Below are 26,106 nucleotides of genomic sequence, written 5' to 3' on the forward strand. Positions count from 1 at the left end.
GAGCGACTGGAGAGGTCGGCACCCAGGAAACCCGGTAATCTTGATTAGTTTAAAAAGAGAGCTGACTCGCTGTCAGGGTTCCGACGGATGCCATAATTAATTCATGAGCCTCGAGCCAAGTTTCAAAAGAAATCCAATTATCTATTAGGAGCAACATGTTGGCACATACCCAAGTGAAGTCAGCTCTACCCCACGTAATTTACGTCCCAACTATGACCCTGTTTCCTCCCTCCTCCGAGGGTGTGTCATAAAGCACTCTCCAATGGAGCACTTTGGCGGACTATAGAGAACACGCCTCTCCAGCTGGCTCTGGTAACCTAGGATGCAACTTTGAGAAAGGTATGCGTGGAATATGCTTCTGGTTGCTGCCATGTTGCTCCATCAATTTTTTCCCCCTCCTGCCTATGGCAACTTGAGAGCAGGCCAGGAATGCTTTACGAGTTGACACTCGATTCTTACAGTCCTTGCAACCATCTAAAAAACTTGAACCAAAATTTGTAGGACCATTATTAACCCGGTCACAGTGGAACTGCAATTACCCAAGTCAAGATTGCGGCAAGTGCACCCAATCTTCCATTGCAGCCTATTAAAACCCAAAGTGACCTCGGTCTTACGACCCACATACCCCTCTTATCACAACCCATTATGGTAGAGGGCAAAAAACACTTCGAGATTAAACAGACCCTTGATTCAAGATGGCACCAGGGGTCCACCCAGTATTTAGTGGCCTGGAAAGACTTCCACACATCTCAAAATGCATTCACAAAAAACACAGAGCCCCTAGATTAATCAAGCGCTTCCACCAACTCTACCTTGACAAATATAATTCATTGTTCTTATTGTCTTTCCCTTTATTATTTTCTTTGTCTCCAGGGGGACATCTCCTTTTCTTAGGGGGGTAGCATGTCAGGTCCCATTGATCTCTATCAGGACCTTGCCATTCTGGAGGATGGGGGGAGGATTCGGGCTATGCTTGCATGGGATTTTCCTTTGTTCCTGTTCTCTGCTTTGATGTACCTTTAGGATGTTGGGAGGGGGGAAAGAATGTGCCTTGGACCATCCGTTTTGTCTCTCCACTGGAAGAGTGAGATCATGGCACCTGTTATCACCTTCTCAACCCAAAGTTCTCACAACATCTTCACACCTTGGGATTGGCTCAAAGGTGAACTGGATATTGGGAGGGACCTTGAAAGGAGTGGTTTAACCTAACACTCCAGCATGCGAAATTCAGATTCTGCCTACACTCTCTCTACTATCAATGTCTTCCAATAAAAGATCCTTTTGAAATGCCATTCGTTTCAAGAGTTCTGCTTTCTTGAAAAGGCTGGTGAGGCAGGACTTTACAAGTACATTTAATTAAAATTGATAAAATGTACCAATTCTTCTTAAACCTGCTTTAAATTCTCGGATGGAAGTATGTCAGATAGAATGCATACAATCAGTATTGTATTTCAAATACATTACAAAACAGGTGTAATGCTAGAAGGAGAGCCAGGTAGTGATAAAGACTTTGGAATTTTAGTCCTGCTTCAGGCCCAGAAACCAGCTGATGACTTTGGGTGAGACACAATCTTTCACCCTGAGGAATGAGGTAAGAGCAACCACTTCCAAAAATGCCAATGCAATCACCAGCAGCCAAGGCTGACTTGAATATATGTACACATATATAAAATATGCTAGAAATTGCAGCACTAAATTTTTTTGTTAAAATCACATCAATTAGCTTATTATAGTATATAGCAGTGTTGGTGAACCTTTTTCTCGTGGCGTGCCGGAAGTGTATATGTGCGCGCGCAACAGCTCACGCGTGCCAGCACCCATAATGCAATGCAAACCCTCCCACATGCGCATGTGCACATGACCCCCCGCACATGCGCCCCACATTGCGCATGCATGCCCGCACATGCACTTCGCCCCCCCGCCCCATTTTGGGCCTGGAAGGTCATTATTCTGAGGGCGGTCCGGGTCTTTCCTGTCTCCCTGCCTGAGCAGACTTCTGGCATAGCCCCGGGCCTCTAGGGGGAGGGAGGGAGGGAAGCCTTGGCCTGCTGCTCCTGCCGCTGCCACCCTCTTGCCCCCAGCAAGAGCGGTTCTTGTGCTGCCGCTTCTCCAGCAGCACCAGGAGCAACTGCCGGGGCAGAGAGGGCAGGGGCAGGCTGTGATGGCAGGCCGTTCTCGCCTGGTAACAAACAGGCTGCTCCTGGAGCAGCCAGGAGAAGGAGAAGCCCCAAGCAGGGAGTTGACCTGCCCCAGGAGGACCAGAGGAGAGCGCAGCTCCTCACTCATGGAGATCCACCAGTCGGGAAGTGATCGTGGAAAGCAGTAGAGGTGCATAAGCCAGGAAGCAGTCATGCTCCCTGGTAGGAGAGGGTTGCACGCCTGTCTCTTAGCTGGCGAGAACGGCCACAGTCTGCCCCCATCCTCTCTCTCCAAAGTTCTCACGGCAGAGGCAGTGTTGCTTACCCGCTGAAAGCACAGCCCTGGCTGCTGTTTCTGTCTCTTTTCCAACCACTCAGAGCCTTGTGTAATAGAGCTGCTGTGTAATAGCGCCTGCTTGAGGTAGCTGCAGTTTGGATTCCCCCCCCCTCCCTCCATCATCTCCTTGAGGAGCCTCGCGGCATGACCGAGGCTGAGGAGGGGCATGGAGTAGCTGCACGGATCCCCCGGCACCGCGTGTGTCCCCTGCGCTGCAACAATGAAGCGCTTTGCCAAGGAAAGCAGAGTCTCAGGCTGCTCCTGGAGCAGCCAGGAGGAGAAGCAACCAGTGGGGAGGTGAGCCGCCCCAGGAGGACTGGAGGACAGCGCAGCTCCTCACTCATAGAGATCTACCAGTGGGGAAGTGGTCGCGGTAAGAGGTGTGCTGGCCAGGAAGTGGTCATGCTCCCTGGCTGGAGAGGGTTGCACAAACCTTTACTGGCGTGAACGTGCAACCTTCTCCTGCCAGGGAGCATGACCATTTCCTGGCTTGCGCACCTCTTACTCTTTCTGCGACCACTTCCCCACCAGTGGATCTCCATGAGTGAGGAGCTGCGCTCTCCTCTGGTTCTCCTGGGACAGCTCGCCTCCCCACTGGGGGCTTCTCCTTCTCCTGGCTGCTCCAGGAGCAGCCTGTCTGTTACCAGGCGAGAACGGCCTGCCACCACAGCCTGCCCCCGCCCTCTCTGCCCCGGCAGTTGCTCCTGGTGCTGCCAGAGAAGTGGCAGCACGAGAACCGCTCTGGCTGGGGGTAAGGGGGTGGCGGTGGCAGGAGCAGCAGGCCGGGGCTTCCCTCCCTCCCCCCCAGAGGCCTGGGGCTATGCCAGAAGTCTGCTCGGGGAGAAAGGGAAGCCCCGGACTGCCCATCCTTGCCACCACCACCTCCAGCGGCAGCGGTTCTCGCACAGCCGTTTCCCTGGCAGTGGCAGAAGCAGCTGACAGGGGAGAGGGGATGGTGGCAGGCTGCGGCAGCAGGCAGTTCGAGCCAGCTAAGAGGCAGCCGCGGTTCCTCTTCCTGCCCGCCTCGAGCTCAGCTCCGGGCAGCGTCCAGCCAGCCATACCTGGCCTCCCCCTGTGGCAGCCCACGTGGATCCCAGGCAGCACAACTTTGGGGCCTTTCCTCATGGTGGCGGTGACGAGGCAGGCAGGCAGCCAGGCGCACGGGAGCGACTAGCTGCAGCGTTCCTGGCTGGCAAAGGGTGGAATCCCGGGGCTGCATGTGGACAATGACAGCATGGCCGGTGAACACGGGCACTAAGACGTTAAGGTCAGCTGATCGTCGCACACGCATGCGCACCAGTAACCAGTAGACTAGCTGGCTGGTGCGCATGCATGCCCTGGAAACCCAGAAGAGGAATGGGCGACATGCTGGGCGGCATGGCTCTGTGTGCCACTTCCGGCACGCGTGCCATAGGTTCACCAACACAGGTATATAGTATAGCCTTTATTGTCATTGTACATCATGTATACAACAAAATTGGTTTTAGCCTCACTAAAATCCATGACAAAAAATACAAACAACATAAATAGTATAAAGAATAATCCCTATGCAAGTAATTGGGGAGGGAAAAGAAAAAGAAAGAAAAACTAGTCATACATTTCCACGTGTGCGTGGAGTGATTGTGGTTGCGTTTAAGAGTCTGACAGCCCAAGGATAGAAACTATTTTTAAACCTATTTGTTCGGCTGGCTATGCTTCAATGTCTTCTGCCCGATGGTAGAAGTGCGAAGAGACACTGACCAGGGTGTGAATCATCTCTGAGTATCTTTCTTAGTCTGCTAAAGCAGCAAGATCTGGTGATGTCATCCAGTGGTGTTAAGAGGGCAACCAATGGTTTCTTGTACCAAATTGATCACTCTCTGTAATGCCTTCCTGTTCACAGCAGTTAAACCAGTGTACCATACTGTAATGCAGTATGAGGACACTTTCTATAGTGGACCGATAGAAAGAGGTCATCAGCCGTTGTAATATTATTATTCTAATACCACAGAGAATACTGATAATATTTATCTCTGTCATTATTTTCTGTTCCACGATCAAAATATGCAGTATTTTTTAAAAAGGGCAAACAAACAAAATGTCAAGAAAGTATTTATTATTAGACTTAAGAACATTTGAGGAAAATTTTAGTACAAACCTATTTGTTTTAAGGCAAATGGTCAGGCCTACATATCAATGTGCTTTCAGTAATTCAAAGGAACACACTGAACTGAGACTGTTTCAAATTTGTTATAATATAAAAACAATTAAAAGTGCTTCATGCTTTGACATACCCTACCCTAAATGTGATACAGTTCACAGACACAGTTTAGGCAAATTCTTTACAGCAATACTAGAACTACATACTATTTACAACATGTAAATGGGGTCCTGTACACTAGAGAGGTATGTTTAATAGTATGTTTATGTAAAAACATGTTTTTTCCTCCTTCGTATCTCATTTAATAGTTTCATATAGTAGAGAGAAGACACTTTAATTCTTAATGTAACCAAGACATATTTGAGAATGATTGATAGAAAAAAAGACACTAAAACTGAATTGTTTTAAAATGGAGAGAAAATAATGCTCAACTTCATTCATATTCATTTATGTTCAAGCAGACTTTCTTCGATTTATCTTCTGACTGATGCTCGGTTAAAGAAGAATATTTCTACCCACTCGGTCTTAAGTTAAATATCTGAAAATAGTAAATAATGCTGATCCAAGTCTTTAAGAAAAAACATGTCAAATATGAAGAATGTTAGCATTCACATTTTCAGTTTCTGTGCAATTTGAATTGGTAGTCTCTGTATGATGGCTTCTAAGGATACTTGAATATTCAGCATTTGATTTTTCTAATCTGCTCTTTTTGCTTGTATCTGGGCAGTTCTGTACATATATCACACGGTTATAAGCTTTAAGTCTTTTCCACAGTTGTACATAAACTTTGCATTGAACATACATGAAAAGAATTCCACCGGTGAAACCAATAGCCACTACTACTAGCTTAGTCCAAAATGGCCATTCTAGAATACCTGGGGTGCAGAAGGATTCAAAATGCTCAGAATTAGAATTTAAAGTTAAATAAAGCTGTAAGTCACTAGAATATTCAGATACATGGCTGCTAAGATAGCAGCAAAAGATTTATGTCAAGATATAAAAGCGTTAAACAAGCATTTAAGAGAAATACATTGGAAAATGCATATATATATGCATATATATATATATATATATATATATATATATATATATATATATATATATATATATATATATATATATATATATATATATATGCAATATATATATATTAAATTTTTCTTTTTTTTTTGTAGGCTTTTATGTGCATATTCTTTCTAGCCAGGTTTTACCTATGTAAGCTATGATGTTATGCAGCCCTGGTTCTGTGAAATCTCATTCACAAGTTTCTGGGCTTTTTGTTTCTTGCTGACAGACAGCAGACTCTGTGCTGCCCTTTGGGAGACTCAGAGTCTGCTGTCTGTCAGCAAGAAACAGAAAGCCCAGAAACTTGTGAATGAGATTTCACAGAACCAGGGCTGCCTATGCGTATATATATATATACAGTGGGGCAAAAAAGTATTTAATCAGCCACCAATTGTGCAAGTTCTCCCACTTAAAAAGATGAGAGAGGCCTGTAATTGACATCATAGGTAGACCTCAACTATGAGAGACAAAATGAGAAAACAAATCCAGACAATCACATTGTCTGATTTGGAAAGAATTTATTTGCAAATTATGGTGGAAAATAAGTATTTGGTCACCTAGAAACAAGCAAGATTTCTGGCTCTCACAGACCTGTAACTTCTTCTTTAAGAGGCTCCTCTGTCCTCCACTCATTACCTGTATTAATGGCACCTGTTTGAACTTGTTATCAGTATTAAAGACACCTGTCCACAACCTCAAACAGTCACACTCCAAACTCTACTATGGTGAAGACTAAAGAGCTGTCGAAGGACACCAGAAACAAAATTGTAGACCTACACCAGGCTGGGAAGACTGAATCTGCAATAGGCAAGCAGCTTGGTGTGAAGAAATCAACTGTGGGAGCAATAATTAGAAAATGGAAGATATACAAGACCACTGATAATCTCCCTCGATCAGGGGCTCCACGCAAAAGCTCACCGCGTGGGGTCAAAATGATCACAAGAACAGTGAGCAAAAATCCCAGAACCACACGGGGGGACCTAGTGAATGACCTGCAGAGAGCTGGGACCAACGTAACAAAGGCTACCATCAGTAACACACTATGACGCCAGGGACTCAGATCCTACAGTGCCAGATGTGTCCCCCTGCTTAAGCCAGTACATGTCCGGGCCCGTCTGAAGTTTGCTAGAGAGCATTTGGATGATCCAGAAGAGGATTGGGAGAATGTCATACAGTCAGATGAAACCAAAGTAGAATTGTTTGGTAGAAACACAACTCGTCGTGTTTGGAGGAGAGAGAATGCTGAGTTGCATCCAAAGAACACCATACCTACTGTGAAGCATGGGAGTGGCAACATCATGCTTTGGGGCTGTTTCTCTGCAAAGGGACCAGGACGACTGATCCGTGTACAGGAAAGAATGAATGGGGCCATGTATCGTGAGATTCTGAGTGCAAACCTCCTTCCATCAGCAAGGGCATTGAAGATGAAACATGGCTGGGTCTTTCAGCATGACAATGATCCCAAGCACACCGCCCGGGCAACGAAGGAGTGGCTTCGTAAGAAGCATTTCAAGGTCCTGGAGTGGCCTAGCCAGTCTCCAGATCTCAACCCCATAGAAAACCTTTGGAGGGAGTTGAAAGTCCGTGTTGCCCAGCGACAGCCCCAAAACATCACTGCTCTAGAGGAGATCTGCATGGAGGAATGGGCCAACATACCAGCAACAGTGTGTGCCAACCTTGTGAAGACTAACAGAAAATGTTTGACCTCTGTCATTGCCAACGAAGGATATATAACGAAGTATTGAGATGAACTTTTGATATTGACCAAATACTTATTTTCCACCATAATTTGCAAATAAATTCTTTCCGAATCAGACAATGTGATTGTCTGGATTTGTTTTCTCATTTTGTCTCTCATAATTGAGGTCTACCTATGATGACAATTACAGGCCTCTCTCATCTTTTTAAGTGGGAGAACTTGCACAATTGGTGGCTGACTAAATACTTTTTTGCCCCACTGTATGTATGTATGTATGTATGTATGTATGTATGTATGTATATATATCATATACATATATCATATACATATACATACAGGTAGATTTTCACGGGTAGAGGTATGCAAGTTTTGGTATATTCGGGTCTTTTCCCATGTAAGATTGAGAGTATCTTGGCGACGTTTATAGAGAGACGGCAGCTCCGATCACGCTTTCCTCGCACAAGCACGAAGCCGAAGACACCAGCCTGAAGATGACGAGTGGGACCTGGTCGAAATGTTGCCAAGATACTCTCAATCTTACACAGGAAAAGACCCGAATACACCAAAACTTCCATAGATAGATAGATAGATAGATAGATAGATAGATAGATAGATGATGATAGATAGATAGATAGATAGATAGATAGATAGATAGATAGATAGATAGTAGATAGATGATAGATAGCACTTAATTTGCAATAAATTCATTCAGCTTTCATTATTTGAAGAGAATGTTATGCTCATTTCTTTATGCATAGTTTTCAACAGAGGATGACACTGAATTAGGGCAGCTCAGTTCTTGTACACTGTGGTAATCATGAAATTAATCCAAATAAGTCAGCCTGACATATACCAAGATTTGGGGTTTTTTTGAATCTTGGGGCAGCTGAGACATGATCTGGTTATAGAGGACATTACCGTCAGCCCATTACCACGGACAAATCACTGGCTGAAGCCTTTCAATTTACCAGTGCCACCTATTCCCAGAGGGAGACAAGACCTATTAGTCCAGTCTGCTCAAAACAGCTTGGGGTTCCAGAGGGAGTGAAAGCTTTGATGGGTGGTTTGGCTGCAGCTCTACTTGTTGCCAAAAATTGAGCACACTGATGAGTTCAGGGGTCCTTGGTGCTCTCTGAGCTTTGTTGTTTTCTTGCAGATGTTTCATTACCCAAACTAAATAACATCATCAGTACTAGTGACTAGCACTGATGTTGTTACCTAGTTTGGGTAATGAAACATCTGCAAGAAAACAACAAAGCTCAGAGAGCACCAAGGATCCCACATTTCAACCCTGAGCAACCTCCTTCATTGGTACAAGTGATGATAACACACATTGGATTGCTCCTATGTAGCCACTAGCTGTAAGTCAATCTCCGGCACTCCCTGGTTTTTTGAAGAACTCCAGGAAATGAAATACAGCAAAAGATGCCTATAGTATCAGGGGGAAGACAAGAGTGAACCCAAACAATCACAAGTAAGAGCTCATACTAAGGATTGCACTGTGGTGAAAAGAACAACACTTACTTTTTGACGCCTAATGCCTAATAGTCTGGCACAGGCTGTCTTAACACATGGGCCTGATGGGCACTTGCCCATGGGCCCAATGAGCATAGGGGCCGCATACTAATTTGTTGGAAGTGCCAATAAAATAAATATGTTTAATTTTATCAACCATTTACATTTTTATTCCTGTGAGTAGCTGTCATGGGGGCCCCAGTACACTGCTTTGCCCAGGGCCCATAATGCTGTTAAGATGGCAGCACAGAATATGGCACCACTTGCTCCCTCAAAATAATATTAATCAACCTAGCTATTGACTCTATTTATAGCTTCCTGAAAGAGCCAGGTGGGGCCATGATCCATCCTATAGGGGAAGAAACTCATGCTGCAAAGACCATGTCCATCTCATCAGAGTCAATAAGCTCATAAGCATCTCAGATCATTTCACAAAGTATCACTCCAGTTACTTCCTTTGGCTCTGCCAATGAAGCGTCAAGATTTGAACAAGTACAAGTGATGGAATCAGTAAATAGTTCATAGCAGTTTGAATAAAAGCTCTTTTGAGCTAACTTTTCTTTGAATAGTATAGTATAAGTCATCTTAAACAGGGCTGCTAGATGACTTTCTGCTGGAGTAACAAGGTTGGTGAAATATAAATACTTCACTGCTCTCATCACCACAAGTAGGCCCAAGGCTCCAACTTGCATTCAATCATGTTCATTTGCTATAAGAATCATTTTTGTTCCTGGAGATCCTGGGTAAACCATTACATTTCTTGGGAACTGTAAACAGGGAGACATCTCTTAGGGGCATTGCCCTTAAAGTTGCATATTTCAGAGTTCAATGAGTGATATAGCTATTACTCATACATATAGGCGTGAGTACATCTGTCTGGGAAACGCCCACACTTATTGAAAACTAAGCAGATCCATTCAATACCTCAAGTGCACATCTTATTATCATATAGAGGTAAAAACTAAATGAAGGCTGATCAGAAAATGATCTATGACCAATAAGATGTTCCCCTTTCTTTTCTTTTCTTTTTATTATTATTTTTTATTATGCAATTTCCTTTTGACAGTATGGCAGTGTACTGTTGGGGTACAATCTCTTTTAAACACAAATAATAAATCTTATACATAATAGTTATAACCATTATGTTCACTTATCCTCATTAAACATTTTCTGTTATTTAATTAAACGCTCTGTTCAGTTTTGTCTATAATTAGTTAATATTGAACTTTATAAACATTATATAAACATCACATTTGTAACCCTTGTCCTCCAAGTCTATTAATCATGTTTACTTATCCTCATTATTCAATATTCATTATTTAATTACTTCATTTTTATTTACATATCCTCCTTAATTCTAAATGTCACGAGTGTTTCCAGGATTGCTGTGGCTACTTGCCTACTCACAAACAGTATGGTTTCAATCAAGCCATCTCCTGTTTGTAATTACCTGCAAGCCTTCCCCGCCCTAGTTAATTGCAGGTTAACTCCCCATATAAGCAAGGACCTTTTCGCTTGCTACTCGGGCCTAGACTCCTGGTTTAGGCCTAAATGCACAGCTCCTGCAGGAAGCTCAGTGCAACGCCGCAGATGGGAGAAGAATGCAGATAAGGACTCCAGATGTCGTTGCAGAGAAACTCCCACAGATGCTTGCCTTTTGCTGTTTTGAAGCACGCAAGCTATCATCAGGACTGCTGCTGGACCTTTTTCCTCCCACAAGCTTCAAGCAATGTTTGCTGTTTGAACTGTTTTTACTTCAGGTGACTTTTAGCTGTGAAGTTTGTGCTGCCCCCACTTGGATTGCCTTGATGATGTATCAACGCCGAAGCTGCTTACCTTCATGCTAGCTTTATTCTCTTGTGAACTGTTTCGGTATTGTGGAGAGGGATCTAGGGTGATAGTCTTGCTTCACATACCCAGATAAGACTTTGTTTTTAATGTGCTTTCTTAAAGACATAGTGCTTTTTAAATGTTTTAAAGTAAATTATATTTTTACATAAGACGCCTCTGTCAGAATTATTTCAGTCTCAGTGTGTTTGCTCATGAGCTGGTTCACGGTCCGGGGTACCCCTCAACCCCATTTCACAACAGTTGGTAGCAGAGGATGGTTTAACGAACCTACACTCATGTGGTAACGTGCTAGACTGGAATGTCTGCAGTTGAACAGATGTTGATTGGGGCAGCAGCAGCAGCAAAAAGTATGAAGTCACAAACTGGACTGTCTGGGGCTCAGGCCAAAAATGTTTTGGCTGAAAAACCCCAAACTCTAATTGATTTAGAGAATAGTGGAGCTGTAAGTTTTGGAGCAGAGGCCTTAACCTCTGAAGGGCCTAAGATAGTGAGTAAACCATCATCACCTAAAGAAGTAGAGACTGGAAGAACGCCACTTCAGGTCTTGAAAACAAATACAGAGGTGGATGATGAGTTTAGGAAGGCAATCCTCCAGTTTTTAGGTTTGCCCACAGTAAGTCAGAACCCGACTGCTGATTCTAGCGGATTATTAAAGAATCCAGCCATGAAAGGAAAGAAGATTGAAGTCCTAGAAAACACCGGATCGGTAAGAGACTTTCAATCTTTTCCTAAAACCCCTACCTCAGACCATAAGTGGAGAATGGGGGATAACAGACTGCCTGATTCGAATGTTCCTGCTTCTTTGTTAAACCAGCATGGCCAAGTTGATATTGCACCACCTGCTGTTGAAGCCATCATAGATCAGGCCATAAAGACTTTAAATAAAATAAATAAATAAATAATTTTATTTCTATACCGCCCTTCTCCCGAAGGACTCAGGGCGGTGTACAGCCTATTTAAAAACACAAAAAACACGACAACAATTTAAAATTTAAAATCATTAAATAATTAGGCTCCAATTAAAATCCCAGAAATTTAAAATACCCCAATTTAAAACGTTATGTTAATAGCCCTGCCTGGCGGAACAACAGGGTCTTCAGAGCGCAGCGAAACACCCGGAGGTCGGAAATCTTTCGTATTTCGGGGGGCAGTTCATTCCACAGGGCTGGGGCTCCCACAGAGAAGGCCCTCCCCCTGGGTGTCGCCAGCCGACATAACTTGGCTGATGGCACCCGGAGGAGACCCTCTCTGTGGGAGCGGACTGGTCGGTGGGAGGCTATTGGTGGCAGAAGTCGGTCTCTAAGGTACCCGGGTCCTATGCCATGGAGCGCTTTAAAGGTGGTAACCAACACCTTGAATCGCACCCGGAAGACCACTGGGAGCCAGTGCAGCTCGCGCAGGAGGGGTGTCACGTGGGCGCAACGGGTTGCACCCATAACCACCCGCGCGGCCGCATTCTGGACCAGTTGGAGCCTCCGAGTGCTCTTCAAGGGGAGCCCCATGTAGAGAGCATTACAATAGTCCAACCGGGAGGTGACAAGGGCGTGAGTGACCGTGCGCAAGGTGTCCCGATCCAGAAAGGGCTGCAACTGGCGAATCAGGCGAACCTGATAAAAGGCCCCCCTGGCCACGGCCGTCATGTGCTCTTCTAAAGACAGACAGGAGGACACCCAGATTGCGAGCCCTCTCTGTGGGGGGCAAAGATTCACCCCCAATAGTCAGCGATGGCACCTGCTGACTATATCGGGGCGCCGGAAGCCACAGCCACTCGGTCTTGGAGGGGTTGAGTCTGAGCCTGTTCCTCCCCATCCAGGCCCGCACGGCCTCCAGGCAGCGGGACATCACATCAAGGGCATCGTTGGGGTGGTCTGGGGTGGAGATGTACAGCTGAGTATCGTCAGCGTACAGATGACACTTCACCCCGAAACCACGGATGATCTCACCCAGCGGCTTCACATAAATGTTGAACAGGAGAGGCGAGAGGACCGACCCTTGCGGCACTCCCCATGCGAGATGCCTCGAGGTCGACCTCTGTCCCCCTGCCAACACAAACTGCGAGCGGTCGGAGAGGAAGGAGGAGAACCACCGCAAAACGGTGCCCCCTATTCCTAACCCCCTCAACCGCTGCAGCATGATACCATGGTCGATGGTATCAAAAGCCGCCGAGAGGTCTAATAGGACTAGGACAGAGGAGCAGCCCCTGTCCCGAGCCCTCCAGAGATCATCCACCAACGCGACCAATGCCATTTCAGTGCTGTACCCCTGCCTGAAGCCCGACTGGTACGGGTCTAGATAGATAGCTTCATCCAGGTGCCGGGGAAGTTGTCGTGCCACCACGCTCTCAACAACCTTCACCACAAAACGAAGGTTGGAGACTGGACGATAGTTGGCTAATTCAGCCGGGTCCAGGGAAGGCTTCTTGAGGAGGGGCCTCACTACCGCCTCTTTCAAGGCGGCAGGAAAGGCACCCTCACTCAGAGAAGCACTTATAATCCCCTGGAGCCAGCCTCGTGTAACCTCCCGGGAGGCCAGCACCAACCAGGAGGGACACGGGTCCAATAAACACGTGGCGGCACTAATCTTACCCAGAACCCTGTCCACATCCTCGGGAGTCACAGGATCAAACTCCTCCCAGGTAACATTCTCAAGACCTGCCCTCGTCTCCTCCCGTGGACTCATCCAGTCGGAGTCCAAGCCATCCCGAATCCGAGCGACTTTATCGTGCAGGAATTGCACAAAATCCTCAGCGCGACCCTGCAAGGGATCTTCCCGCACTCCCCCCCGGAGGAGGGAGTGGGTCACCCTAAACAAGGCGGCTGGGCGGTTCTCTGCAGATGCGATAAGAGCGGAAAAGTGGTTAGACTTTGCCGCTTTTATCGCCACTAGGTAGGTCTTGATATAAGACCTCACCTGTGTCCGGTCGGAATCGGATTGACTAGTCCTCCAAATGCTCTCTAGGCGTCTTTTCCGACGCTTCATCTCTCTCAGCTCCTCAGAGAACCAAGGAGCCAGTTGAGATCGGCATCGGGTCAGAGGCCGCAAAGGCACGACGCGGTCCAAAGCTCCAGCGGCCGCCCTTTCCCAGGCGGCCACCAGCTCTTCAGTCGAGTCGTGTGTTAGGGTCTCAGGGCACGGCCCAAGCTCCGTCAGGAACCTTTCGGGTTCCATCAGGCGCCTGGGACGGAACCATCTAGTTGGCTCCGTCTCCCTGCGGCGGGGGACGGCGGTAGGAAAGTCTAGTTGGAGGAGCGAATGATCTGTCCATGACAAGGGTTTAATATCTAGGTCCCCTCTACCAAGATCATTCAACCACTGACCAGAGACAAAAATCAGGTCCAGAGTGTGTCCCCCTATGTGAGTTGGGCCTTGAACTAACTGGGTCAGGTGCATGGCCGTCATGGAAGCCATGAACTCCCGAGCCGCCTCTGACGCCTCACCCGTGGATGAAAGGTTGAAATCCCCCATGACGATAAGTCTGGGGGTATCAACCGCCACCCCGGCAATGACGTCGAGTAGCTCGGGCAGGGTCGCTGCCACGTGGCAGGGAGCCAGGTACGTAGTCAGCAAACCCATCTGCACCCCACGGCCCCACTCTACACAGAGGGACTCATATCCGGCTATCTGAGGAACAGTGGTCTCCCTCGGACAAAGACTTTCCCTAATAATCACCGCCACTCCCCCACCCCTCCCCTGGGCCCTTGGCTGATGAAATGCATGGAAACCTGGCGGGCACATCTCAACGAGGGGGACCCCCCCTCCTGGCCCAACCAGGTCTCCGTAATACCTGCCAGGTCCGCACCCCCCTCCGAAATAAGGTCACAAATGAGGGGGGCTTTATTAACCACCGACCTGGCATTACACAACAGCAGCCGCGGACCCAGGGCCTGAGACTCTACACAACCCAGGACACGAGTCACGCATCGGGGGCCGGAGTGCGCAATCGCTCGTAAACAGCGTATGCGCACCCCCGACACTTGATATGGCCCCCTGCGTCCGTCATACCTGCCCCTCCCACTCATTATTTCAATTTCACAGCCCTTCCTGTCATCCCCCTGCTTCCCGGTTAAATTTCCTTTCGCGACCCTCCTGCTGCAACTAATCGACCCATCGTCCCGCTTGGTCGCTATCTGGACCCCCCCAAGTCCGCTTTTACAACCCCCCCTCCCTCCCGGGTCCCCTTAAAATTTTTTTAAAAAATTTTCCTAAAAAACCCCTCAACCCCCTCTTCGCTACATGCCATCTCTCGGGGTTCCAAAGCCCGTCATCAAGATAGGCCCTCGATAATGTGGAGGGCCAGGCCTGCGAGAGGGGGGAGTCTCGCAGCGCAAGAAGGTCGGCTTTTTGGAGCATCAACCGAACCAGAGATGGGAAAAAGGCCAGTCCGGGATCTATCATAGTCCAAAGGGATAACTGAACATAAGATCACAAAATGTCCATTTGTAGAGCTGGACTCCACTGTCCTCTCACGACAGGGAGAAGGTCCAATGTTCTTTTTCTCCAACAGAGGCTAATAGCCAACCATCCTCTCACGACGGCCGGTCCCGTTACAAGGGTTAACGGGAACAATGTTCTATCCTCCCCGTTGGGATACAAAAATCTCTCAGTTCTTTCAAATGGTGTTCAGTCTCTCCTACCAGCGAGGGCATGAGTGGAACATAGTGGGGGGGGGTCCAAAATGTCCAGAGCATAGTAGTTCGTAAGCCCCTCCCCCCATAAAAAAAGGGGGGGCGGGAAGGTAGGGGGAAGGAGGGGGGGAAACAATATCCCCAGAGGAGGGTAACATCTCTTCCTCTGCCGATCTATAAGTACTTTAGCTCCCTTGATGACATCAATGACTTCTGCTAAAAATATAAGAGACTCTCATGTTGAGCGTAAGGTTGCAAGTGTGATAGAAACTTTGGCAACCATTTTAGGCGATGGTTTGCAGGCGCCATCGGCTCAACAAATAGCAGCTGCACATACCAAAGTACCCCTGATGTCTGCGACTAATTCAGTGCACGCCACGAGTGGGATATATCCATCCGTGATGACATCGACATCCAGGATGGTTCCGGAGGCTGCCTCAACTGAAGATAGGAATTTGGGAGCGCGTCCAAAAATTTCTAGAGATATGCACCAGAGAGGACCCTCGAGCATTTGTGATCAAACCAGGATGAGCTTTGCATCCGCACGTGAAGTTTTAATCCCTCCCATTGGGGAGGAACGATCGTCAGAATGCCAGATGGAAGACACTGTGCTGTGTGCTTCCATTCCAATGCCTTATTGCCCGTTCCAGGACGGGCCACATTTTGAACATCAATTAATGTCTGTTTCCATGTTTAATAATGTACAGGTCCTTCCTCCTAATTTTAAAAGTTTAAGTGTGGGTGGAGGAAATTTTAAGGAATGGGTTAAAAGTATTCAAGTAACCTTAATGAAAGAGAATGTTTTATCATTGTTGTTAAAACCCCCACCTAGACCATGGTCCTTAGAAGTTGATCTTTTACATCATAAGGCCTTTTGTATTTTATTGATGTCCATTGACCCTGCACTATATCCCAGTATACCTAGTAACCTGACCGTAACAGAAGTTTGGGTGAAACTGCATAAGCTATTTTGTTCAAAAAGCTCCCATGTTACAAACAGAGTTTATAGGGAGTTCTATTCCGCAAGGTTGAAGTAGATATTAATGAACACTTATGTGAGTTAAACAGGTTAAGGCAGGAATTGATGTTGAGGGGGGAATCAGTGTCTGAACAAACCCTCATTACTGTTATACTCAATTCCCTTGATCCTAGCTGGGATAATTTTATATCGCAACTGGATAATGTTAGTTGTAATAACTTATCTTTAGAAGTGTTATCTGGCAGATTGATTGCTGAACTTGCGAAAATGCAGGGCGGCTTTTCACAAAAAGGAAAAACCGTTAAGAAGGCCCGATAGTTCAGATAGAGCATATACTATCGGAGAATGCTTCAATTGTGGTTCAAAAGAACATTATAGAAGGGATTGCCCACAAAATGTGAATGCTAGGGCATGCTCAAAGGTACCTTCTGATAATAAATGTAAAAGGAGGCCATTACCTCCTGGTAGAAAGCCAAGTGTAGATGTTCCTAACCACAGAAGGGGTAAAAAGCCAAATAGAGGCAACAAAGGGAACAATCCCAGGTTTAATGATAACTCTGTAGATATAGTGGAAACTACTGAGTCAGAGCTTACAAGGGAACAGCGGGAGCAACTATGGTTGATGGACAGTGGAGCCAGTAACCATGTTGTCAGTGACCGAAAGTTGTTTGTTAATATGAGAAGGCATCAATTCATGGTCAAAGTTGCAGACGGTAAAAAGGTGAATGTTGTTGGCATTGGAGATGTTTATATTCCTGGGATAGGAGAGATTCATGGAGCCTTGTATGTACCAGAGATAGATCATAATTTGCTAAGCCTAATGAGGATATGTGAGAACCCCAGAATGGAGATTCTGTTCTCAGGAGGAACAGCTGTGATCAAAAACAACAAATGTGTGATTGGGGAGATTTTGAAGATAGATGGCTTGCCTTATTATTCCCCCAATACGAATGCTGAGACCTGCAGTGATAGCAATTATACTATCTCATTTGGTAGTAACAATGAATTACAGTTAGAACTAGGTGATGAGGATCAAGACTTTCACCAGAGGAAGCCTTGTAAAGACAAATGTAAAGTTAATAAAAAGTTTTTAAATCTTAACTTAGAGTCAGATAGTAGGAAACCTGAAAATGCTAATGCAATTTCTACAGGTGAGCTGTTGCACAATGAATATGCTCACTTGATGCATCGCAGATTAGGTCATGTGAGTTTTCCTATAGTGAAAAAGGTAACCGAACACTCAAGGGGAACCAAGATCAATGACTGTAACACATTCCTAGATTGTTCAATTTGTAGGAGTGCAAAGTTGAAGGTGAAATCTGCGCCCAAGAGGTCTCAGAGGTATTCTGAACACCCGTTTCAGCTCGTCCACATGGATTTGGTGGGTCCATTCGCACCTTCCGTGGGTAAGAGACGGTACTTTCTTACCATAGTAGACGACCATAGCAGATTTGGATTCGTTTTTCCCCTAATGTCCAAGAGTGAAACGTTGACTAAGTTTAAGGAATTTTGTAACTTAGTCCAGAACCAGCACAAGGTCAGAGTTAAGAAAATCTTAACTGACAGGGGGACTGAATTTAATTCCAGGCAGTTCTCCAGCTGGTTGAGGAGTAAGGGCATAGTCCACTTACGCACCGCGCCTTACTCTGCATTTCAAAATGGCGTCGCAGAACGATGCAATGGCGTGTTACAAACTATGATGTGGTGTGCCCTAGAGGATTCCGGATTAAACTTCGCATATTGGGTAGAAGCAGTTAAGATACGCGAATTACACCCTGAACCGTGTGTGGTCTAGCGTGGTGCAGAAGACCCCATACGAGGTGCTATACGGCCATAAGCCTAGCTTGGCACACCTCCACGTTTTCGGAGTGATGGCCGACGTTCATGTCCCGAAGGAGCTCAGGAGAAAGGGAGACCGGATCTCTGTTAAACTGAGATTCGTTGGTTACGAGCAGGGCTCCAAGGCATTTAGGTTTGCCTACCCTAACGGAAAACGGAGGATATCAAGGTCTGCCACCTTTCACGAAGGGGCCAACTGGAGTAAGATCCATGCCAATGAGATTCTTACTCGGAACCCTTCTCGTAGTTGTCGTAGGCAATCGGAGGATGTATCGGAGAACCTATCCAATGATAAGGATACATCTGGTTCTGGGAAGCGTGTATCCCAGGCACCCTTGAAAGGGATATTGAAGCGTAAGATGGGGGTAGCCAGGAAGGATAGGCACCCAGCTTCTGAGACGCATAGTGATAGTCACGAGGTAGATGACTCATCGGACGACTCTGATGTGAGTGACACTCCTAAAGGCAGACCAGTTAGGGCTACAAGAGGCAATAAGCCTAAGAGGTACGACGACTTTGTTACCTCAGTTGACCAGGTTTTGGCCACCCCTCAGAGATATGAGGATGTGCTGGCCTTACCTGACCATGAACGACAGAAGTGGCTGGCCGCCATGGATACAGAACTAGACAGCTTGAGAAGGCTGGATGTATTCATGCCAACAAGATTGCCCAAGGACAAGAGGGTGATTGGCACCAGGTGGCTTTTCAAGAAAAAGCCCATTGAAGGTGGGGGCTTTATCTATAAGGCGAGACTAGTGGCGCAGGGATTCTCGCAGAGATTCCCTGACGATTACGAGGACACCTTCTCCCCCACGGTGCGCCCTGAGAGCAGCTTTCACCATCGCTACCATGCGAGGCGAACATGTATATCAGTTTGATATTCAGACCGCGTACCTGCACGCCCAGTTAGACAAAGAGCTGTACGTGAGGATTCCTCAGGGAGTAAGCCATCGGGAAGACGATGTGTGGTTGTTGAACAAGAGCCTATATGGCTTAAAACAATCTGGTAAACGATGGTACGAGTATCTCACAAAAAGCCTGAGAGAGATGGGCTTTTTACCATCGTCGGCTGACGAGTGTGTTTTTGTCAAGGAAGATCAGGGCATTAGGGAAACGGTACTGTTGTACGTTGATGACATCCTATATATTTGCAGATCAGAGAACAGGCATAAGAAGTTCTCTGAGGACCTAAGTAAGAGTTTCACCTTAAAACCATTAGGTCACATTAGCAAATTTTTAGGGGTGCAATTCATAAAAACTGAGAAGGGGTTTCGGCTCTCTCAGGAAGATAAAATTCAGGAATTGCTTAAAAAGTGTAGCATGGTAGAGGCGAAGCCATGCGATACCCCTATGGCAACAGACTTCCTTAAGAATATGTACACTGAGAGCACAGAGTTAGAGGATAAGACCCTTTACAAGTCCGTGATTGGGTCGTTGTTGTACATTGCAAATTGGACTAGACCGGACATCAGTCTAAGTGTAAATGTGTTATCTAGACATTCTGAACATCCCCAGTACCATTGGAGCGGAATCAAACGACTCCTGAGATATTTAAAAGGTACTGTGAACTATTCATTGTTATTGGAACCAGAAGCAACTAGAGAATTAAGATTGAGTTGTTTTTCAGATGCCGATTGGGCAGGGGATGTTAGATCTAGAAAAAGTACCTCGGGGTACATTGTATACCTAAATAGTAGCCCCATGTATTGGTACTCTGGGAAGCAGAAGCTAATTGCAACTTCCACAGCAGAAGCTGAATATGTCAGTTTGTCCAAAGCTTCCAATAACCTAGTTTGGTTCGACGATCTCTTGGCAAGCTTATGGAGGCAGTCCATACATCCTATAAAAGTCTATGAGGATAACATGGCTGCCATTAACATATCGGAAGCCGATGCTGTAGGCCAGAGATCGCGCCATATTGATATCAAAAACAAACATGTGAGGCAATTGGTGAAAACAGGTTTCATTAAGACTGTGTATTGTGAAACCAAGGAACAGGTAGCGGACGTGTTTACCAAACCGCTGCCCCGTGACCAACACCTCTATCTTCTGGGTAAAATGTCGATGGCTATGTGAATGTACTTACCATTGATGTATATATGTACCCAATGTAGAATGTATGTTTGTTAACAAGTCAACTAGCCGCAGAGAAGGGGATTGTCCCAAGTGTTTCCAGGATTGCTGTGGCTACTTGCCTACTCACAAACAGTATGGTTTCAATCAAGCCATCTCCTGTTTGTAATTACCTGCAAGCCTTCCCCGCCCTAGTTAATTGCAGGTTAACTCCCCATATAAGCAAGGACCTTTTCGCTTGCTACTCGGGCCTAGACTCCTGGTTTAGGCCTAAATGCACAGTTTGTGCTGCCCCCACTTGGATTGCCTTGATGATGTATCGACGCCGAAGCTGCTTACCCTCATGCTAGCTTTATTCTCTTGTGAACTGTTTCGGTATTGTGGAGAGGGATCTAGGGTGATAGCCTTGCTTCACATACCCAGATAAGACTTTGTTTTTAATGTGCTTTCTTAAAGACATAGTGCTTTTTAAATGTTTTAAAGTAAATTATATTTTTACACAAGACGCCTCTGTCAGAATTATTTCAGTCTCAGTGTATTTGCTCATGAGCTGGTTCACGGTCCGGGGTACCCCTCAACCCCATTTCACAACACTAAATTTCTAAATTCTGCTTCTATTTTCTAATCATTGATAGAATAATTCCCAAGTTAAAAAGTATTATGTTTCCTCCTTATCCTTAATTTTCAATGTTAATCTATCCATTTCAGCACATTCTAGTATTTTCTTTATTACATTTTCCTCTATAGGTATATTTTCATTTTTCCAATTTTGTGCGTACACAATTCTTGCTGCTGTTACCACATGTAAAATTAAATATGTATTTCTTTTATAATATTTCTCTGGTAGGATGCCCAACAAGAACATCTCTGGTTTTAAGTCTATTTGTTGTTTTGTCATTTCTTCTAGCCACATTTTTATTTTTAACCAATATATATTTGCTAAAGGACAAGTCCACCACATATGGTGATAAGAACCCGGTATCTGTTTACATTTCCAATATCTGGGAGATATGTTTTGGAATATCTTTGCCATTCTTGCTGGTGGCAGATGCCACCTATAAAACATTTTGTAAATATTTTCGGAGAAGGCATGGCCAGTGTCACAGCGGTACGACAAGCTCTTTGAGGGCTCTCAAAGACCCATCGATATCTCAGCTGTCTGGGGGTCCCCAGTGACCTAAGTCGTCCTGTAGGGACGACAAACAAGAGGAGCACGGATTGGTCAGCACAGGGAGATCGCAAACACCCTGGCTGGACCGGAAGAAGCTCCTCAAACCAGGCAGTGCAGAAAGCGACTATAGAAGTCGCTAGGAAGCTGGGGCAGCCTCAACAGAAGAGGAAGAAAAGAGACAATGTGTGACATCGAGCCGAGAGTGATTTGGCTTTTTTTCTTGAGTTTCCCTTCAAATCCACCTGAAAGACCCATAAGGTGGAAAAAACTAGATGAGTGAGGGCAGGTGTGTATTTGCTCTCACATCCGGTAATTTGGCGGCGAGGAAAGCAAAACTGGAAGCTTTTACTTTATTTTTATTGATTAAGAAGGACGGGGAATTTTTAACCTTTTTAAAATTAACAACAAGAATTTGGATAATGAATTGAAGATTGAATCCCATTTGAATGAAATGTTATAGAATGGTGGTGATTGATAAAAAGAAACTTTGAAACAACAAACTTTAAAGGAGTGAAAGTACTGTTTTTTTTTTGTTGTTGTTGTTGAAAGTTAACCTGCAGTGCCATCTAGTGGCAGAAGAGAAAAAGATTTTGACCATGAAGAAATTCTAACTACGATTGACCTTGGCATTTTGGCTGAATGATAATAGAACAGATGTGGAAGAGAGAAGACTAGACTTTGAACTTGCTTCTGAACTTTTTTGGGGGGCTTTTAATCTTATATTATTTTTTTCTTCTGGGGTGACTAGTTTTCTGTATAACTTTTTGTGAACATTTTGAAGTACTCTGTTTTGAGATTTGCTGGTGGAAAAGTGAAAAGCTTTTTTTTTTAATTGCCTTTTATCTATATGCTTTTTTATTACTGAACTTAACAGAATTAGAGTGCTAAGAATTTGGATTATGACTTGAAGAGTCAGAAGAAAAAACCTTTTTTGTTGTTGTTTGGATTTTTATTTTGAACTTTTACCTTTTGTAGTTTGCTTTTCTTCTTTTTTCTTCTCTTTTTTTTCTCTCCTCTTTTTCTTCTCTTTTTTTCTTTTTGATGGGAGATTTGGAGTTTTGAATTTTTGGAGGGAGGTGGTTGATTGGGATTTTTTTTTTCTCTTATTTTTGCTAATCCAACCATCGGGTGGATTAGATATTTGGATTATAAACAAACCACAAGTGGATTATAAATTATTTGGAAAAGTGGAAATGAAGAAATTTACAGCTCATTTACATTCAACATCAAGTCCCTCAATAACAGAAACACAGAAAACTTTGGAGATGATGGAACTAAAAAATTTTATGCAGTCGCTTCATGATGATTTAAAACAGAAGTTAAAAGAAATGAAAGCTTGATTGGGAAAAACAGAGAATCCAGAAAGTAGAAGAAAAAGTGGAAACGACAGAGAAGGTGGTTGAGGAACTAGAAGAAAAATTGGTGTCAACTGACAAATTACAAGAAAAAACAATTATCCTGTTGGAAATGGAGTGTTCTGAATTTTACTTAAGATTTCAAAATATAGAGGAAGAAAAAGGAGAAAATTTACCTGAGGTGATTGCTGAGATTTTGTCAGAAGTTTTGGGACAATCCAAGGAAAAGATTTTAAATGAGATTGATGAAGCTTTTAGAGTATATACAAGATATGCAATGAGGAATAAATTACCAAGAAAAGTATATGTAAGATTTACAAAGAAGGCAGTGAAAACAGAGATATTACAAGCAGCAAGAATTACAGTACTGAAACATAAAGAACTTGTGGTTTTAAGTCAAATACTTAAAAGAGTCAGGGATCCGAGGAGAGAATATCAGTTCTTAACAAAAATTTTAATATCCAAAGGTTTCAGATGGCTAATACCTGAAGGAATCTTGATGACATGGCAAGAACAAAGACATAGACTTGATTCTATTGGAAAAGCAAAATTATTCTATCAACAATTTTGTGGACCATTAGAAGATTTGGGAACAGTAGGAAAGACAAAGCAGAAAGATGAAGAGAAAGACAAAGATGCAAAAGCAAAAGAAGAAAGAGCATTAAGAGAAAGGGAAAGATCCAAGGATCCAATGGAACTAGGGCGATGAAACTAAAAACTAGTAACAAGTAAAACATGGAAGACAAAATTAAAGCAATATCACTAAATGTAAATGGATTGAATGTGGCGATAAGAAGAAATAGAACTTTAACCAAATTAAATAGTTTGAAGATGGACATTATATGTTTACAAGAACTACATATTAGAAAACAACATTTAAAACTACTACAATATCCAAAGTTAGGAGTTTTATTTACATCATTGATACAACAAAGTAAAAGAGGAATGGTTTTATATATTAAAGAAAAATTAGAACCTAAATTACTTTTTGAAGACGAAGAAGGCAGGATTCTGATGCTGGAAATAAAAATGAACTTTAAACTAATACTTTTGATAGCAGTATATGCACTAAATGAAAAGCAAGAAGAATTTTATTGGAGATTACACAGGAAAATTTTAGAATTGGACTATGAATAAATATGTATAATGGGTGATTTCAATGCTGTAACAGATGTAGATTTGGATTATAAAACAGTCAAGACAAATAAAAAATCTAGAAGAACATTGCCAAAATCCTTTTTTATAATGATAGAAGAATTGAGCATTCAGGATATTTGGAGACAAAAACATTTGAAAGAGAATCAATATACTTTCTATTCAAATAGACATTTATTTTGGTCGAGGATAGATATGATATGGATGTCAACAGAACTTATAGACAATGTTCAAGAAGTAAATATTGGTTCAAATATTTGGGTGGACCGTAGACAGTAATATGGAAAGGACAAAAGAAAAAGACAAGATGGACTTTGAACGCAACAATATTAAATGAAAAGGACTTCCAGTAGTTTATGGGAAAAGAACTAGAATTTTTCTTTAAAATAAATAAAAAAGAGGACACATCACTTCAGAATGTATGGGATATAATGAAAGCTTATATTAGAGGTCTGGCAATAATGTATTTGGGAAAAAAAGAATAAAAATAAAAGGCAAAAACAGATAAAGACTGGAAGACAATTATAAGAATTTAGAGAAAGAATTCCAAAAAGATATTCAAAATAAAAAAATTAAGAAGTTGATGGAATTGAAAAAACATGAAATAAATTTAAATGAACAGGAATCATTAGCAAATAAATTAAGAGCAACTAAACAGAACTTTTTTGAAAATGCAAACAAACCAGGAAGGTAGCTAGCATATAAATTAAAAAAAGAGAATAGAAACATTAGGCAAAATGAAGAGATAAAAGGGATGAAAATTAAAAAAGAAGAGTACAAACTACAAGCTTTTGCAGATGATTTAGTATTCATCATAGAGGAACCACAAATAACAGGCTCTAAATTACTAGAACAAATAGAGAGTTATGGAAAGGTGTCTGGCCTAAAAATAAATAAAGATAAAACAAAAATCTTGGTGAAAAATATTACAGAAAAACAAAAAAGAGAGATAAAAGAGAATTTAGAAAAGAGTTAAATACCTAGGAGTATACTTAACCTCAAGATGTGTAACGGTAAAAGAGGACAATTATTATAGATTAAAACAACAAATTGAGAAAGATTTGGAGAAGTGGAAGAATCTTCAACTATCACTTATGGGAAAGATTGCAATAATAAAGATGAATATATTACTAAGATTATTATTTTTATTTCAGACAGTACCAATAAAAATTGAAAAGACTTATTTTCAACATCTTAATAAGGTAATTATATGGCAAGGGAAAAAAGCAAGAATAAGCATAAAAATGCTTCAAGACACGAGATTACGCGGTGAATTTGGACTGCAGAATTGGAAATTATATTACCAGGCAGCAGCATTGACGTGGTTGAAGGAATGGGTTGAATTAAGAAATAAAAAGACTACCGTATTTTCCGGCATATAAGACAATTTTTTAACACATGAAAATCTTCTCAAAAGTCGGGGGTTGTCTTATACGCCGGGTGTCGTTCTCCTGTAACCAGGCAGACCAGCCCGAAAGGCTCTGACGAGCCTTAAATGGCTCTGGCGATCCAAGCTCTGATGATCCCAGCTGAGTTGCCTGCTAATCAGGAAACTCAGCTTGGATCGCCAGAGCCATGTAAAAGGAAAAAAGTTTTCCCCCTCCAGCTTGCTTACCTTAGCTGCTAGTCGCAACGCTTGCCTTGCTTCGCTTGCCTGAATCCATTCCATCAGCAAGCAACTCTGGAGCCTGGATAGCTCAACAGACTAAAAGCCTGTTATTAACATTCAGCTGTCTGCAATTATTGCATGTTCGAATCTCCCCAGGCTCAAGGTTGACTTAGCCTTCCATCCTTTCTAAGGTAGGTAAATTGAAGACCCAGTTGTGGGGGCAATAAACTGACTTTGTATAAAATATACAAAAGTATGAAAGCTATTGCTTAACACATTGTAAGCCGCCCTGAGTCTCCGGAGAAGGGTGGCATATAAATCTAATTAAAAAAAAAAAAAACTCCCTGCCTGCAATCAAGCAGGCAGGGAGTTGTGGACTTCAACTCCCAGAATTCCTCAGCCAGCAAAGCAAAGCTGAGGAATTCTGGGAGTTGAAGTCTAAAAGTCTTAAATTTGCCAAGGTTGGAGACCCCTGTTCTATTGGGTAAGGTTTTTTCCCCTCTGGGAGCTTTAAAAAAATAGTTAATTGGGTTTTTTTTTAGTTGTTCTTTTTTA

The 26,106-nt window shown here is 43.7% G+C and overlaps 1 protein-coding gene across 1 annotated transcript in view; it reads right to left on the reverse strand.

Annotated features, from left to right (window-relative positions):
- Positions 1–5,111: 5,111 nt before the first annotated feature.
- Positions 5,112–26,106, reverse strand: part of LOC139313728 (E3 ubiquitin-protein ligase MARCHF8-like) — a 79,542-nt gene continuing 58,547 nt past the window's right edge. The window contains exon 7 of the mRNA XM_070939168.1: positions 5,112–5,490. Within this exon, the coding sequence (XP_070795269.1) occupies positions 5,201–5,490 (290 nt within the window). The 3' untranslated portion in view covers positions 5,112–5,200. The remainder of the gene's footprint in view (positions 5,491–26,106) is intronic.

This window comes from Pituophis catenifer, unplaced genomic scaffold (genome assembly GCF_029215685.1).
Source record: "Pituophis catenifer annectens isolate HBS135680 unplaced genomic scaffold, rPitCat1.0.hap2 SCAF_3, whole genome shotgun sequence".
Classification (NCBI taxonomy): Eukaryota; Metazoa; Chordata; class Lepidosauria; order Squamata; family Colubridae; genus Pituophis; species Pituophis catenifer.